Genomic DNA, 16,521 nt, shown 5'->3' with positions numbered 1-16,521 from the left:
ACAGTTCATTCATAAAAAGGGAAAAGAGCAGTGGTCCAAGGTTGCTCCCCTGTGGTACGCCAGAGATGTTACAGAACGAGTCGGAAAACTCGAACCCGCTCTTCACACTCACCCTACCTACGGTGTGTTAGGTACGATTGTAGTCACTTGCAGAACAGTGCGGAAACTCCCAGCCTCTCAAGTCTTGCAAGGAGGTTACCGTGATCGACCCGATCAAACGTTGCTTTCAGATCCGTATACACTCCGTCAACGATGTAATTCCTCGATAGGGTAGGGAACCTACACTGCTGGATTGCAGCATTGAACAATAATGAAAGAAGTCCAGTGAGAACAGTTTTCCGATGGCAGTCTCGACAATCTCCTCGGTTCACGCAAAACGTTGAGGCTGACGATTTCGTTAGGAGTGTTTCTAACAGCGGAGGCAATTTGTTCTAAGGAAGCAGGGAATGGATTAATGAATGTTGGTAGTCGATGTTAGGGCAACCGTTTACAGGAACATTCTAAACTAAGCCGGACTGGTTGTAATCATCACACAGTAGCGCTAGGTTTTTTTTTTGTTTATAGGAGACTAGACCACTGCGACCAGCATTTAGATCTATTGTGGTATGCTCCATCCTTAATCTATGTGCACTGCCTGACATACCACCAGTAATCCGAGCAGTTGTCAGTACTCAGTATGCACAGTTGTCCCAATTAGGCACAGCACTTCTTATGAAGTTGATTACCTTGTTGGGACTTTCAGTCCAAATATTCAGAGGCTCCAATGTTCCTTTACCGAGGACTCTTAATCTGTGTTGTATTAACGCACCACACTCGCACAGTAGATGTGCTGATGTTTAAGTGTCGTATCCGCAAAATCGGCATGAATCTTCACTGAGAATGCCCATCTTCGTGAGATGGTATTTACTCGGGCAGTGTCCTGTAAGCAAACCTGTCATTATGCTTAGTTCTTATTTATTTAAGCTAAGCAGCTCCAGGCTTTTCTTACCACGCTTCTTAGCGCTAGGTTATTCGACGCTAGCTGAGAACTTTCAGCTGATTCGATATATTCACTAATATTCCTAGCGTTGTCCTTACGGCTGAGGTATGGTGTCGAATAACCTAGGGCTACTGTTAGGTTTCGGGGATCACTCCATTACACCGATGTTCAGAGAATGAGCGGACAGTAGCACGTTTACCCATAATTGCTCAAGCGTTTCGTCTGTTTGTCTGCTGGTTGCGATCACTTCTAAAGAAGGAAAATGCGCTCCCGAAAAGCTGTTGCAAGTGTTTCCGTTAAAACACGAATATATCAAACTTCGACTCTATTACAGCAATAAAAAAGTCATCGATTTTGGTCCGAAGTCCGCGCACGTTCTGGTAGTAAATCAGCAGCGCATTGGAGTTCTGCTGCGGGTCAAGCACAGAATTGGAAACAGGGACTGCGTCATCGGAAGTACTATCAGTGGCGACTCGTGGGGGTTTAGCTTACCTGTTCACCCAGCGAAAATACAAATTAATACGCAGCCTTTTTTTATTATCGCATTTCTATATTTTAATCATAAAACAAACATTAGGGGTTTTCACCGTAGCGCTTGCTATGTTGCGTAAACGGTGTATTTCGTGTATATACTGCCGCAATTCGCATTGCAGTTCCAGTTTCTATGGAGATGGAACTGTTATGCGAGTAGCGGCAGTATAAATACGCAATACTCCGTATTCGCAACATAGCAAGTGCTACGTGAATATCCCTATTTGTTTAAATAGCAACGGAAAACGACGGTTTACTTTACAAGCAAACTCGTCTCTGAATTTTATTTACGAACCGAAAACTTTTCGTTCAATTTACCTATTGAACCAAATTCAAGAATTACCACCTTACTGCGATGCGCGCACAAACCCACATCACACGCACCACAAGCAACAAGCAATATGCGTAAGTTGTTCAATGCTAAAGATGAACGAGCTAAGGAGAAAATTTTGCGAATAATGCAAGCCAAATTGCCAACCGCGCTCTATTTTCAAATACCCTTCCGTACCAACACATTGTTCCTGGTGCTAATCTCTAAAGCAACGTTCAAACGTCGTGATGAACATTTTGCTCATTAGCTTCCTAACTAAATAAAATATGGAATCAAAGCGCAGGCCATAGGGATATGTGGTAGTAAGTTGTTCAATGCTGAAGATGAACGAGACAATAAACCGCCCGCGCTTTCGAGTAAAAGCTGTGTCACATTCTCTTTTTATCAACACATTGTCTCTGGTACCGTCATCCGGGGATACTTGCAACACTTTTGAACTTTGACTTGGTATAACTTTCGAAGTGTACCGCTTAGGTCCAAGTGTAAGTAGCCAAAACTTGTATAGTGGTCAGTACTTTTGATGTATGATTATGAGATAAAATATCAGCTAAATGAATCTGTAGAATGAACCGAAAATAGGGGTGTTGCAAGTTACCAAGTAAACGGGGTTACTTGCAACACTTTTCTGATTTTGCATTTCTTATGATTTTAAATTTGATTTCAAACCGCGAATGACTATTTTTAGATATTTTGAGTGTATTTGTAGTAAAATAAGGGATATTGGAGGCATGTTTTGTTTCCCAATTTCGTCTATCGCTTTTTTAAAGATATTCGGTGGAAATGCAGCATTTCAGTGAACTCCAAATTGTCGTTTCAAGGCACGTGGAATTTTTCACAGTTTTAATTTTTCTGGAGATGGCAGTAGACAAATTAACATCGTACAGATGCAAACATACTTTGTACATACTGTCTATTACGATAATTATCTATTTTACAAGTGCTGTAAGTCGCGCCATATTGGAAGTAACAGCACGAATTCATCGTTTCTTCTCCAAGTTTAAATTATAAACAAAGTTCAATGCTGCTTTTGTTAGCTTATATGATGCACTAATTGTGGTCAGGAACCAAACGATAAAAAATAATTTCATGTCAATGAACAGGCGCAACTTTGCACATCCATTTTTCCTACTCTGAAAGTGAAATTACTTTCCAGCATTGGCGGAATTAGGGGGGGGGGGGGGGCTAGGGGATGGCTAAGCCCTCCCTAGAAAAGATTCAGCCCCCCTAGAAAAGTTGACTAAGTTTTGTAATTTTTGAAAAACCAATAGTTAGATAACTATAGGTACGAATAACTTCAGAGTAAAGTTTATTTGCATGACTTTTATAAGATTCCAGGCATTAATGTGCATTAAATTTTAATATGCCGACGAAATAAAACGGTTGAAAAAAATTCCGGGGGCTATAGCCCCCCCTAGAAATGAGCGCTAGTTCCGCCAATGCTTTCCAGTCGTATAAAAACAAGCAAAACAATGATGTAATGGATTAGGCATAACTAACCAATAGGTAAACGTCCCTTCTTTAAAACGGCGTTGACCACAAATGGTTATGTAAACAAACAAATGCATTAGAGCTGTCAAAAGCACCTTGCGCAAAGGTGTTGCAAGTAACCCCGGTGTTGCAAGTATCCCCGGATGACGGTACTAATTCAGTATCAAGAATTAATACCAGGAATAATGTGCTGGTATGCTTGTGCATTGAGATTCTAAAGCAACGTTCAAATGTCGTGTTGAACGGTTTGCTCATCAGCTTCGTAACTAAACTAAATTCGTATTGCATTGCAAATGCGTCGGTGCAAACGAAATTTTGTCGGGCTGAATTTTGTTTGCCTGTCCTACGAACAGGTTGAATATGCGGACGAGTCGCCACTGAGTACTATTATTCGGGTTGTTGCACTTGCGTGGTCTGGAATTCAGGGAGACTCCAGGAATAACCTCAGATGATGTCGGGAGAGATGCGGTGAGCTGCAAGCTCTATGATGAAACCTTGCGTTCCAACATCCCATCGATCGTATGTGGTTAGGTCTCGCAGTTCTATATGCATCCCGATTTTAAACCACATGAAGTTCTTAGCAGGTAAGACTGCATCCTCGACGTTGAGTGGTCCATCGCAGTACAATTCCTTTGATAGATCAGTTATTGCTTTCGCATTGACGTTAGGGTGAATTCTGGACAGATACAGCCAGAATAATTCCTTCGGAGAAGGAACAGTTATTACGGCTTCAGAGGTCGCTGGCTTCGTACCTCCCAGGGGCGGCTTGACAACCCGAACGTGCTCATCACGACGACGTTTCATCGGAGGTTTGCCAACTGCAATTATAGGGTCTTGTGGTAGAGAGACAGTCTCTCTTCGATGGCTGTTCCATCTGTTAACCAAGATGACCTGCTTCGACTCACTAATGGCCTCACCACGGTTGGCAGACATTGAAGAGACAGCCTGACCGACGGACGATTCATACTTTCTCAGAACAATTGTAAACCCTAAAACCATCAACCCTTGAGATAGTTTTAAGCGATTGTCTCGAGAACTATCTGTGGTGTGGAGTTTTATGGCCATTTTACCGCAGTTCTGTAGAATTTAGAATTCTAGAAAATGTCTTCAAGCTTGAACCTTGAAACCTTGAATTTGTTACTTGGGATGCGAGAGCGGAGGGGCGAGCAAACAAACAACAATAACTTACGATATGATTCGCCGAGTGCGCGTCGGACAGATGCGGCCGACCGAGCGAAATGTTCGGCATCGAGGGCGAGCTGAACAGGGCCAGATCGTTGATGCTGGACCGGTACTGGGGGTCTTCGTTTTCCTCCTGGATGGGTGCGTTCGAGGGCGACCCGCGGCTTCCGAGGGCCGGCGGTGAATTCGGACCCGAATCCGGCGTTCCACTGGAGCAGTCTAACGGAAAAAACAAGAAACAACAGATTATAATTATTTGCTTTCGAATGATTCGGTTGGAAGTGATTCAAACTCCGGTCAGGCTAAAACAAGTTAGTTGTTTAGCACACGAAGTTGCTGAAGGAATCGACTTCATCGTGCAGCTTTTTTGTTTTTGGTTTGTCACTGATTAGTTTGCTTTAGTAAAAACACTGGCAGAACAACATGATTTGTTTAACTATAAACCTAAGAAACAGAGGGATCCTTTCAAAGCACGGATACATACTTGCGGGATGGGCAGCCATCGAGGAAAGCTGGTGATGTGGCAACTGTTGCTGCTGGGAATGTTGAACCTGCTGTTGCTGCTGCTGAGCATGCTGCTGGTGGGCTTGCGATTGCTTCTGCAGCCGTCGTTGGGCGGCCTGCTGGAGTCGCTCCTGGCGGCGGGCTGCCAACGGACCGGTCATTGCGCGCTTCTCGATCACGCGCTGTTTGATGCGAATCTTCAGCAAATTGGACTCGGAAGCTGTTGTGGGCAAAAATATACATGCGTTCGTTTTGAGAGCGGTTAGTGGTGGCTTCATACATCGATACAATCAGTCAGCTGGGCGTGTTCTAGAGGGGGACCCTAGACACTAGAGGGTATAATCGTGGTCGTGAGGCCAATTAAATCAGCTTTTATTTTAGTATGTTAAGTCGATTCTAACTTGGTTAGATATTATTTGAAGCACAGAGAACACACGGCCAGCCTTTTCTGAGCATGCTTCAACTCGTGACGGTCGAATTTGTGGCTTTCCGGTTGGAACTTCTACCTTGCTTTTCGAAGAAAAGCAGACGAACCAACCGAAACGACTCCTCAATTAGTACCAATCAAGCGAGAAAAAAGTCACACAAACGCACACGCACACACAGAAACAGCGGAGGAACCTCAACCTGCAGAGAGCAGGGGGCTCGGCGCAGCGCAGACTTACCTGTTTTCCTCAGTGGGAAGTCCGAATCGTACTTTGCGATGGACGATGGTGGAGGTGGTGGAATTTTGTACGGATGCGAGCTGGCGGACACCGCTCCGGCCGGTATCGATTCACCGGAGGAGGACTTCACGACGCCCCTGAAAATGTGACATGATTTTAATGTCCAATGTAAGGTCAACCTTCAGAGGAGCCCAGGGGTGTTCAACTCACCAATTTCGATAGGAAGATGGTGAGCTCATCCCATTCGAGGCCGCCGCCTGTTTCTTTTGAATGAGGAAGGTCTGAAAAACGGGGGGAAAACCATTGTTAGAACTGGTACGTTTGACAACGAAGCAGTAAACGGATCACCGAACCTGTAGTTTCTGCTTGACCTCGGAGCTTGCGTTGGCGCTGAAGTCCTGCTTCTCCTTGCGCTTCATCGCTTCCCGTTCGCGGCGCTCGCGCTGCTGGGCAGCTTCCTCGGCCAGGCGCTGATCGCGCAGTTCCTGGAAGATGTAGCCAGTAGTGTGATAGGCCGCAAGCTATATCGGTATATCGTATTCGATTGTGAACAAATTGTTTTGTGTTGTTTTTTTTTGGCTTCTCGCGCGAGCAACAGGGAGGGACCACGGCGAAGGGAGTGGACCACGCACCGCATCAACGGTATGTGACGAGGGCAGTGGGCCGCTCCCAAACACCACAGTGATTACAATGCGCTTACTACAACATTCGAAAGAGATAAGATAAGAAGTCTGTCCCAGTGAAAGTTACCTGGAATTTGTGCTCCAACTGCTGTCGGTGTTGCATCTCCAGCTCTTTGTTCTTCTCCTGGAAGGCATGCCAGAGTTTTTGCTTCTGCATTTCCTGTTCCTTGCGAAGCTGTGAATGAAGAAGATATAAAAAAAAAGAGTTGAGAATGATTCGTCGTGACATTGACAAGCACTACAACCAACCCCAGAGTAAGCACTAGAGTGCCAAGACATAAACGATTAGGTTGAAAACTCCGTATTTTGACGACAAATTTAAAGTTGAAATTCGACTTGGAACACGATTGGAAAGGAGAGTCGGAATTACACTTGACATCGGACTTGTTATACGACATTAAATAGGACTAGAATTTAGATTAATATGGATACGAAATTAGACACGAAGTTTTACTTCAAATTAGGATAGATAATTTTCGTTTTATTCTCTCACACGTTTTATCCCTTTTTGTTTTCCAGTCCCATTTTTTCACTTTTTATTCCGTGCGTTCTCTTTTCCGTACCGTTTTCTTAGTTTTGTTCTCACTTTTCTTCCGTCTTTCCTCTTTTTCTCTCGTTTTACTTTTTTTCTGTTCTTTGATTGCTTTTTCACAACATTCCATTTTTCTTCGTTTCCTGAACCTGTCCCATTTTTGTTCATTTTCAGTCCTGTTTTTTTATATTTTATACTCGTTTTTTGATTTCTTTCCCGTTTCCCGACTTTTCGCTTCACTTTTTTTTTTTTCCAAGCCAAAAAACCAGAAGGAATGGAGATAAAAAGAGTTAGGAAGAGACGAAAACTAGAAAAAAAGGACTTCACTTCTCGTGTTGTTTTGATGTCATCATATTGACAGAAACCGGACTCAACGAGTCCATTAATTCTTTGCAGCTGTTCGGCGAATGGTTCAACGTTTTTCGCTGCGACCGTTCGTCCCGTAATAGTGATAAACGGAGGTTTGGTGGTGTTTTGATCGCTGTCGCCTGGCAGTACCCTTGCGTTGCCCTCACGTCAGCACAAGCAAGTAGGTTAGAGCAAGTCTGTATTACCGCGAATATTCATGGGTTGAAAATTTTATTTGGTGCTGTGTACATTCCTCCCGACAAAAGCCAGGATCCTGTTGTTATTGAATCGCACGTTTCTTCTATTCGTGAATTGTGCGAAAAAACCATTCAACTGATGCTATACTCATTTGCGGTGATTATAATCAACCACGCATTGTTTGGGAATACAATGACGATTTGATAAATCACACTAATACATCGCAGCTTCTCACTGCGAGTGCGGTTTTAGTTGACGGAATGGATTTCCTCAACCTCCAACAAGCCAACTTGAAACGTAATCATCTCGGAAGGGTGCTTGATTTAGTTTTTTATTCTGCTGACCACGTTGTATCCGTTGACGAGTGCGTTGCACCATTACTTTCTGTTGACTCTCATTACCCCCCATTGTTGATTTCGTTACCCGCTTTAAATGACCACTCCGAGAATCATACACCTTCAGAAAATGAACGACGAAAATTAAACTACCGCAAAATAGATTTTGGCCTGCTCTCTAAACATTTACTTAACTATGACTGGGAGAATCTTCTTGAAATGAGCGAAGTGGATGACATGTCTGATGACGAATACTTGTTTACGTAAATACCGACGCCGTAAAACCGCAGAATTAAAACGTGAATATAAACGTACCAGTGACGAGTATCGTCAGCTCAACGCCTCCCTGTATACGTCATATTTTCTCCGTGTGCAAAATAACCTACGAAGAAACCCGAAAGATTCTTGGAGTTTTGTAAACTCGAAACGCAAATGCAATTCTATTCCCGCCAACGTATATCTTGATGGCTCAGAATCGTGCTCCACTACAGACTCCTGCGAAATGTTTGCATCCTTCTTCTCTTCGGTATTTGCAAATGAGATCGCCTCCGACGCAGAAGCTGGTTTGGCTGCAATGAATGTTCCCGAAGGACTCGTCGACCTTGACACTTTCGAAATTACTCCAGTGATGATTGTTGAACCAGCTCGTAGATTGAAGTGATCATATTCCCCCGGACCTGATGGAATCCCAGCCGCTATTTTTTGTCGCTGCGCATTTGAGTTATCCGTACCACTTTGTTGTATTTTCAACAAGTCTTTTGCACAAGAAAAATTTCCTAGTATTTGGAAACGATCCTTTATGTTTCCCGTTCATAAGAGTGGCGATCGTCGGAATGTTAGGAACTACAGAGGAATTACCAGCTTGTCTGCAGCTTTCAAACTTTTTGAAATTATTGTGGGCACTGCCATGCTTAACCGTACCAAAAATTATATATCAGCCCAAAAGCACGGGTTCATGCCTGGCCGATCGGTTTCCACCAATCTACTCGACTTTACCTCCTTCTGCAACACTGACATAAAAGCTGCATTCGACCGGATCGATCATCGCATCGTTTGGGAGCCTCAGAGCAGCTATTGGCTTGGCTTGAATCATATTTACGCGATAGAGTGTTGCAAGTCAAGTTAGAATCTACTGTTTCATCTGTGTTTACAAATAAGTCTGGTGTTCCTCAAGGAAGCAATATGGGGTCCTTGCTGATCATATTGTTTTTTAACGATGTAGTTATCGTACTAGAAACTGGATGCGCACTTATCTACGCTGACGATCTTAAACTGTTTCTTACCATGCGCTCCATCGACGTTCTCGTTTTTTGTCCCAAGATTCTCTTTTTATATTTCGTTTTACCTCTTTTCTCGTTTCCATCGTTTCCTCTATCGGTATTCTTTTCTCTGTTTTCGTAATTCTGCTTTTCCGTTTATTCTCGTCTCGTATTCCTTCTTTTTCTCTATCTGGTTTTTCCATTTTGTTTCTGCAGTTTCCGAATTTTTCTTCCCTGTTTTCTCTATTTTTTCTTTCGTTTTTCCTCTTTTCCTGTCTCTTTTTGTCCTGTTTCGACGTTTTCTCAAAAAAGAATCAAAAATGTGGTCGTGGTTTTCGTTTTTTATGCTATTCTTTTCCGATTTTCGGTTTCGTCATTTCCATTCTTTCTCTTCCTAGTCTACTTTTCTTTCTTTTCTGTCACGTTGTTTTTCTTTTCCGATCCCTTTTGTTTTCTGTTTTCAATTTTTTTTCGTTTTTTACTCTTTTCTTTTCTTTCTTTTCTATCTCATTTTTACTATATTTTTTTCCGCGATTTCTTCCCTTTCTGTTCAGTTTATCCAGATTTTCTTTATGGGTTTCCCTTCTTTTCTTTCATTTTTCTTTTTTTCTTTTCCATTTTCCAGCTTTTTCTGTTTAGTCTTCTCGTTTTTCATTTCCCTAATTTTACATTTCTGCTTATTTCTCTCATCATATCCTGTTTACTATTCGGTCACCTTTTTCTCTTTCGTTTTTACTTTTTACACTTTCCCGAAGGACCATTTATGCTACGTTTCGGTGCTGTTTACCGGTGTTACATTTGTTATAGTAATACAGTAATGTTCCGATATTGTCTACCCCTGATTTTATCAGCTTTTCATCCCGATTTTGTCAGCCTATAAATTTTCTTTAACTTTTCAGCCTGCTTAAAAGCATTTTGATTCTCTGGGGAGAGTTTTTGAATAAAATGATGCCTTCTTGCGAGTAATTCAGGGTCAAAATTAGGGTATTTTTATAGTAAAAGCTCTATAGTTCCTGAACAAGCAAAGATAGAGGTATACTATTTTCAGCAATGTTGTGTATTTTTACTATTTGTACAACTTTGTAGTACATGAAAAAGTAGTATAACAACTATAAAAACAGCTAAAATAGAAAAACTGATTTTAACGATTTTTCACTTATGAGAAATAGAATTTTCCTATCTTTGGTGAAGAGATAGAAGGTTATTGTCTTCAGCAAAATTTCTTGTAATAATATGCTGTAAAACTTTGCAGAACAGACCAATGTGTCATATTGAAACTGAAGAAAAATAAATGTTTTATTTCACTTTTAGGGCGATAAATCAAAATTTGAATTCCGCTGGACGATAAAACTTTTAATTTTAAGAAAGTCTTCCAAAGGTTCGATAAAACTAAAACCACGTTTTCCCACTCAAAGCTAATGCGCACCAAAAAAGGTTCTGGTCCAGTGTGCTGTGCCCGGTTCATTGAGCTTTCGGTTGACTAATTGAGGGTTGAAATTTAAGCTTCAGTAGAAGTCTTCGAAATTGCAAGGTCTTAAGTCTTGAATTTTGAAAAAAAGTATCCCGATTTTGACAAAATTTGATCCTGACAAAATCGGAACATTACTGTATTCTTATCTTTTAAACTCGTCGGATATTAATTTCATTTCCATTTTCGTCTTTTCACTTTTCTTTTCCTCTTTCCCTTTCCCTCTTCCATTTCGTTTTCACTGGCTTTTGTATCTTCTTTTTCGTCTGTCTTGCCTTCATCTGCCGCGTTTATTCTCCCATTTTTTTCTTTTCCTCTCCGACTTTCGTGTTTTTATGTCCCGTTTTTCATCGTTTTCTCTTTCGTTTTACCTTTTTCTGTAGTCCGTCTTTCTCATTTTCCATCTTTCTCTTTTTATACCCGTCTGGTCTGTCCGTTCCTCTATCAGTAATCGTTTTTCTGTCTTGATATTTCTCTTTTCTCTTTTGATTTCTCCTATTCTGTTCCGTATTACCTTTTTTGTCTCGTTTTCCTCTTTTTTGCGTTCGTTTCGATATTTTCCTGTTCTTTTATTGCCGTTTTCCTGAGTCTTGATTTACTGCTTCAGTTCTGCTTCTGTTTTTAGGCACGTTTGCTCTTTTCCTGTCTCGTTTTTTGTCATTTTCTGTTCTGACTTTTTGTCTTTTATTCGGTTGTGGTTTTAGTCTTTTTTCGATTTTCTTTTCCGTTTTTCCTGTTCTTCTTCGGTTCTGTCTTTTCTATCCCGTGTTTTCTACTTTCTGTCTAGTTAGTCCTCTATTTCTCTCTTGTTTTCATCGCTTCCCCTTTTTTCCCTCTTTTTTCTTCTTTTCTTTTCCACTCTTCACCTTACTCTGTCTAGTTTTATTGTCTCCTGTGTTTTACATTTTCGCTTTTTACTCCCATTACATTATGTCCTCTTTTTTTTCATGTAAGTTTTTATTCTTTATTTCTTTTGTGTTTTTTCTCCTCCTCTGGAAACTAGTCCAAAAACGCGAAATAGAACCAAAGCCCGGAGGGCCAAATAGAGTTCGATGAATGGAGCAATGAGTGTGTATCATTTCTTTGTATGTTTTGTTGTTATGTTGGTTATGAATTATTTTCGAAGCATTTTTCATTTTTGTGACTGTTGTTGCACAGAAATAAGGGTTCTTTTTGAATAATTTTAATTATATTTTGCTATTTTACATTTACTTTTTATATTTTTTCGTTACTTTTGTTCGTTTTAAAAAAGAAAAAAGTCAAAAACGGGTAAAAATGACAAAGAACGAGACAGTAAAATAAGAGAAACGGGGAAAACGGAAGAAGAGAGACAGAAAACGAAATATAGAAAGTTCAGGACTCTTCAGGACTTCAGGAAAACGGGACAGGAACAGAAAACAAACGGAATAGAGAAAGAGGAAATAGACAGAAACGTCGAAAAAACGGTACATCAGAAAGATGAAAACGGCACAGAGAAAAGATTGAAACCGGACAAGAAATGAACAAAAAACAAATGAAAAGCATAAGGAAAAACAACACTGAAAATAGGAAAGATTAAAAAAGAGTTGGAAACGCTGACAAATTGCACAATAAAACAGAAAGCAGGGGACATAAAGAAGGAAACTAAGAGAAAAGACAGATGGAAAGTGAGAGCCAATACCAAGAAAAGCGTACAGAAAAGAAGAAAAACGGAATAAATAGCGAAAAACTGAAAGGAAAAAGATAAAAAGTGAAACAGAAAAGAGGTAAAACGTGTGAGAGAATAAGACAAAAAATGTGAATTTCAAGTAAAACTTCATGTCTTATTTCGTGTCCATGCCCAATTTAAAGTAAAATTTCAAATTCAAATTAGTCCAAATTTAATTCTAATTTAATATCCAATGTTAAGTTTAATTTCAAATTTAATTGCATATCCGATTTTAGGCCAAATTAATTCCAATTTTAAGTAAAGTTTAACTCTGATTTCAGGACTAATTTGAATTCCAATTTCAAGACTAAATTTCAAATATTTTGTTCTATTTTATCCCGTCATTTGCTTTCATCTCTCTGTACTTCCTCGTATTATGTCCTGATTTTTCTCCTTTTTTGTCACGTTCTGCTTTTCTTTTTCATTTTATGCCTTTTGCTTTCCGTTTTCATTTTTTCAACATTTTTTTTCCTTTTCTATCCCGTTTGTCCTCTGTTCCTGTTTTCGTTTCTTCATTTTTTAGACTCGTTTTTTCTCCTTTTTTATCCTGTTTTTCAGCTTTCTTCTCTTCCCATTTATCCTCATTTTCTTTGTTTTTTTTTCTTCTCTTCTCTAGTTTTTCTTCTTTTCTCTTTCATTCTTAAACTTTTTCCAGTCTCCTCGTTTTATGCCATTTTTCCCCTTTTTTTCTCTTCCATTTTCTTCGTTTCCACTTGTTTCTCTAATTATGTCTCGTTTTCCTTTTCATTGTGTCACGATTTTTCTTTCGTTTTTCTTTTATTATGCCAGTTCGGTGTCGCATTTTTTCTCTTTTACTATCCGGTCTAGTTCTAGTCACGAAAAACCTAGTTTTTCAGCCATAACTCAGGAACAACAAACCATGTTATCAAGCAAATCCTGTCATTAAAATATTAGAAATTAACAAACGAGAAAATCCATGTGACTGAACTTAAACACATACTTTATTCTACATGGTGTCAAAAAATTGCCCAGCATCCAGGGAGCTCAAGACATGTACCACGAAGAAAAACATTATTTCGAAGAATATTTCGAAAAATTACTCTTCTTCTTCTAGTTCTTACTATGAACAAATAAGAAACTTGAAATGAGTATAAAAATAACCAATAAAAATTCTCTACAAAACGGAAGAAAACCTAACGCTATTGACACGGATTTAAGCTGAGCTAATCCACGGTTAGTGTTTTTCTAGTTTGTTTGTTTTCATTTGGCAACTGCTGAGACTCAGATGACGATCTGACGCCAAACAGAAAGCGAAAAAGTTTCCCACGACGTGTCATCACAGCAGCACATGTTTTATTTTTAAACATTTTCTTTCCCCTTGGCCGGCGACGTCGGCGGCGGCAGCAGCGTAGGCAAATTAGAAATTAAATTTCTGGTGGCAATCCACTAATAAATTTTCACACAGTAATCCGTCCCCCCCTCTAAATACCCCAACAATAAATGCGCACCGGGTCCGGCAGCGCAGAACCACGGTTCCTTTCGGTCAATTTGAATGACATGAAGGGTTTCCAGCGAAAAAACAAAATCAACAAATCAAAGCTAAATAAAACTACACTCACGGGTGGAGCTATTTTATAAGCCACCACAGCCATTAATCTAACCTACAGACAGTTTCCTTTGTTTACATGGCTATTTTTAGAATTCGCTTCCATCCAAGTAAAACCCCTTTCGTGTCAGCACAGCGCACAGGCTCCCCGGCACCCGCACCGTGCACCAACGGACCAACCGACGACGACGACGACGACTGTGTGTGCAAGATTGAAATGTTTGCTCAATACATTCAACTCAACTCAGCTCACTGTTGTTGTTGAGAGTAAAGTGCAAAAATAAAACTCATCTGCAGCAGTGTTGTGTAGGAATAGTTATTATTCAACGAAAATTCCGACAAACGGCCGGCGCGGATTGCGTGGAAAAACTTTTGAATCACCACTTCCGATGCCGCTGGCTGCTGGCAAAAAGATTTATGAATGAAATTCAATTTTTACTTTGAAAAAAGTTCCTTCTGAATAACCTGCCTTTACACGCTGGTTTATATTTTACTGTCCGTCCAAATTATTTGTTTTTGCTGGACCTTTTTTTATTGAACGGACATTCAAATGGATCTAGCTGACCCACCGAAATTTGCTGATGTTCCTCTCCAGCAGACCCTCCTCGTCCATTGATAAAAGCTCGAGACAGCTGATGGTGAACCTTTCACACGGCAATATCACGTTTATATTGCTACCCATACGATAGTGATAGTTAGTGATTCTAGCCAAACCGTCAAGGACCTTCTGGACTTTGGGATTGGCTGGTACCAAGTTCTAAACCGCTTCGGATTAAACTCGTTTCGGATGACAAAAATTAGGTCGATGGTGTCGAGAAACGGGGACTCAATCATAACATTGCATTGCAGAGGCAAAATTCCCAAAATCAAATATTTCAAAATAACGAGTAACTATTTTCTCTTAAAAAATCTTTTTCGTTACACCTAATTCGCCCTAAGACAGTACATGACACGTGGCTTCTTATTTATCTTCATTTTGTTTTTCAAAATGTAATACTGAAAATTGTCTCCAAGAATGTCTTAATTTCACACTTCTTTGGTGAATTTTTGTTCACGAAAAAGTAACGCTTCATGCCCAGTGCATACTAATTAAAAAATCGTTAGAAAAAACTCGACTTCTTGAGCAGTTCTTGTCCTATCTTTTAATCTATGGGTTTGGAATACGGTCTAGTGATGATAATATTATGCGAATAAACTAACGAAGATTTATACAAGTGCAAGAAGAATGTTTTTATTTCACTCTAGACATATCGTAAGCGAATTCCTCACTTCCAATTTTCACTGTCTGGTCCGTTTTTCCTCTTTTTTGTTCCATTTGTATTTGTTCTATTCCTTTTCATTTTTTTTTTCTTTTCGTTTTTTATTTTCCTATTTCTTTTTGTTCCGTTTCCTGTTCTATTTTTCCTTTTATTACTATTCTCCTTATCTTGATTTCTGTTCCGTAACTCTCCTAATATTCTTTTATTGCGTTTTTTCTGTCCCATTTCACTTTTTGTTCGGGTTTTCCTTTTTCTGTACGCTTTTCATCTTTTTGCTTGCTTGCTGTTTGGGTTTTTCCTTTTCCAGTTTTCGTGTTTTCTTTCCTTTTTCCCTTCCATTTATATTCTTTTAAAATCTCGCTTTTCCTCCGCTTTCTATGTTCTATTTTTTATTATCTCGTTTTTCCTTTTTGTTTTTTCTCTATTTCATGTTTCCTTTTTTTATTTTTTATCACTATTTCCGCCTTTAGTCCTGTTTTTCTTTAATTTCTGTTACAGGTTTTGTCTTTTTTATTCTGTTTTTTCCACTTTTTCTACCGCTTTTTACTTTTTCCGTTCCATCATTTCTGATTTTCACTCGTTTTTTTCTCTACCTCTTCCTTTCTCGTTTTCTGCTCTTTTGATTGATTGTTTTCTTTGTATTTTTCAATGATTTCTGTTCCCGTTTTTCTTATGACTTCTTTTTCTAGTTTTTCTACCTAATATTTTTAAGGTCCCTTTCAATCTCTTTTTGGACTGTTTTTTTATGCTCTTCTGTTTATTATTTTTAACTGTTTAACCGTTTTAACTGTTTTTTAAGCTGTTCTGATTTTTCTGTTCTTCCGGTTTTGTTTCAGTTTTTCTCTTTCTGTTGTTTTTTTGGTTCGGACTTTCTTCATTTTTCCATTAACATCTTATCTCTGTTTGTTTTCAGTGTTCCTTTTTTCTATCCTGTTCCGGAAACATTCTCTCAATTGCTTTTTCTGTTTTTCTGTACCATTTGCCGTATTTTTCGTTATCGTTTTTCTTCTCTTACCTTCCCTTGTTTTTTTCTGTTTACTTTTATATTTTTTCAACATTTATGTCTCGGTGATGTTGCGTTTTCTATCGCTTTCTCACTTGTTCTCTCCTGTTTTCCTCACTTTCCTCTCTCGTTTCATCTTATTCTATCCCGTTTTTTCTTCTTTCTTCATCTTTTTATATTGCTGTTTTACCTCGTTTTTTGTCCCCGTTTTTCGTGTTACCTGTTAGGCCATTGCAAATTATTTTTAAAGTTTTTGTTACCCCCACCCCCTTGGAAATTGACTTGAAAAATTGGGGGGCAAATTTGTAGGATATGAGTTGATTTTTTTTATAAAACCAATTGTCTGTGGGCTCTACAGCCTGGAAAACTCGAAAAATGAGTGTACGAGTTGAGTTAACGCTTTAAGTAAAAGTGCTTAAAATTATTTTTTTGCTCGATTAAAAAAATCTGTTTTTTTTCGCCCCCTCCCCCCCCCCACTTTAGTGACTCAACACCGGAAGGA

At 39.5% G+C, this 16,521-nt stretch overlaps 1 protein-coding gene across 4 annotated transcripts in view; it reads right to left on the bottom strand.

Annotated features, from left to right (window-relative positions):
• Positions 1-16,521, bottom strand: part of LOC128737410 (histone deacetylase 4) — a 173,130-nt gene that overhangs the window by 22,825 nt on the left and 133,784 nt on the right. For 3 of the 4 annotated variants that reach the window (XM_053832042.1, XM_053832050.1, XM_053832058.1), the window contains 6 exons: positions 6,431-6,538; positions 6,034-6,201; positions 5,891-5,961; positions 5,681-5,817; positions 4,996-5,235; positions 4,519-4,730 (listed from right to left, as the gene is read on the bottom strand). In XM_053832042.1, coding sequence (XP_053688017.1) covers positions 4,519-4,730; positions 4,996-5,235; positions 5,681-5,817; positions 5,891-5,961; positions 6,034-6,201; positions 6,431-6,538 — 936 coding nt within the window. The remainder of the gene's footprint in view (positions 1-4,518; positions 4,731-4,995; positions 5,236-5,680; positions 5,818-5,890; positions 5,962-6,033; positions 6,202-6,430; positions 6,539-16,521) is intronic. The other variant, XM_053832065.1, reaches the window with a different exon arrangement.

Source organism: Sabethes cyaneus, chromosome 1, assembly GCF_943734655.1.
Source record: "Sabethes cyaneus chromosome 1, idSabCyanKW18_F2, whole genome shotgun sequence".
NCBI classification, from domain to species: Eukaryota; Metazoa; Arthropoda; class Insecta; order Diptera; family Culicidae; genus Sabethes; species Sabethes cyaneus.
This window is presented reverse-complemented; position numbering and strand designations above follow the sequence as displayed.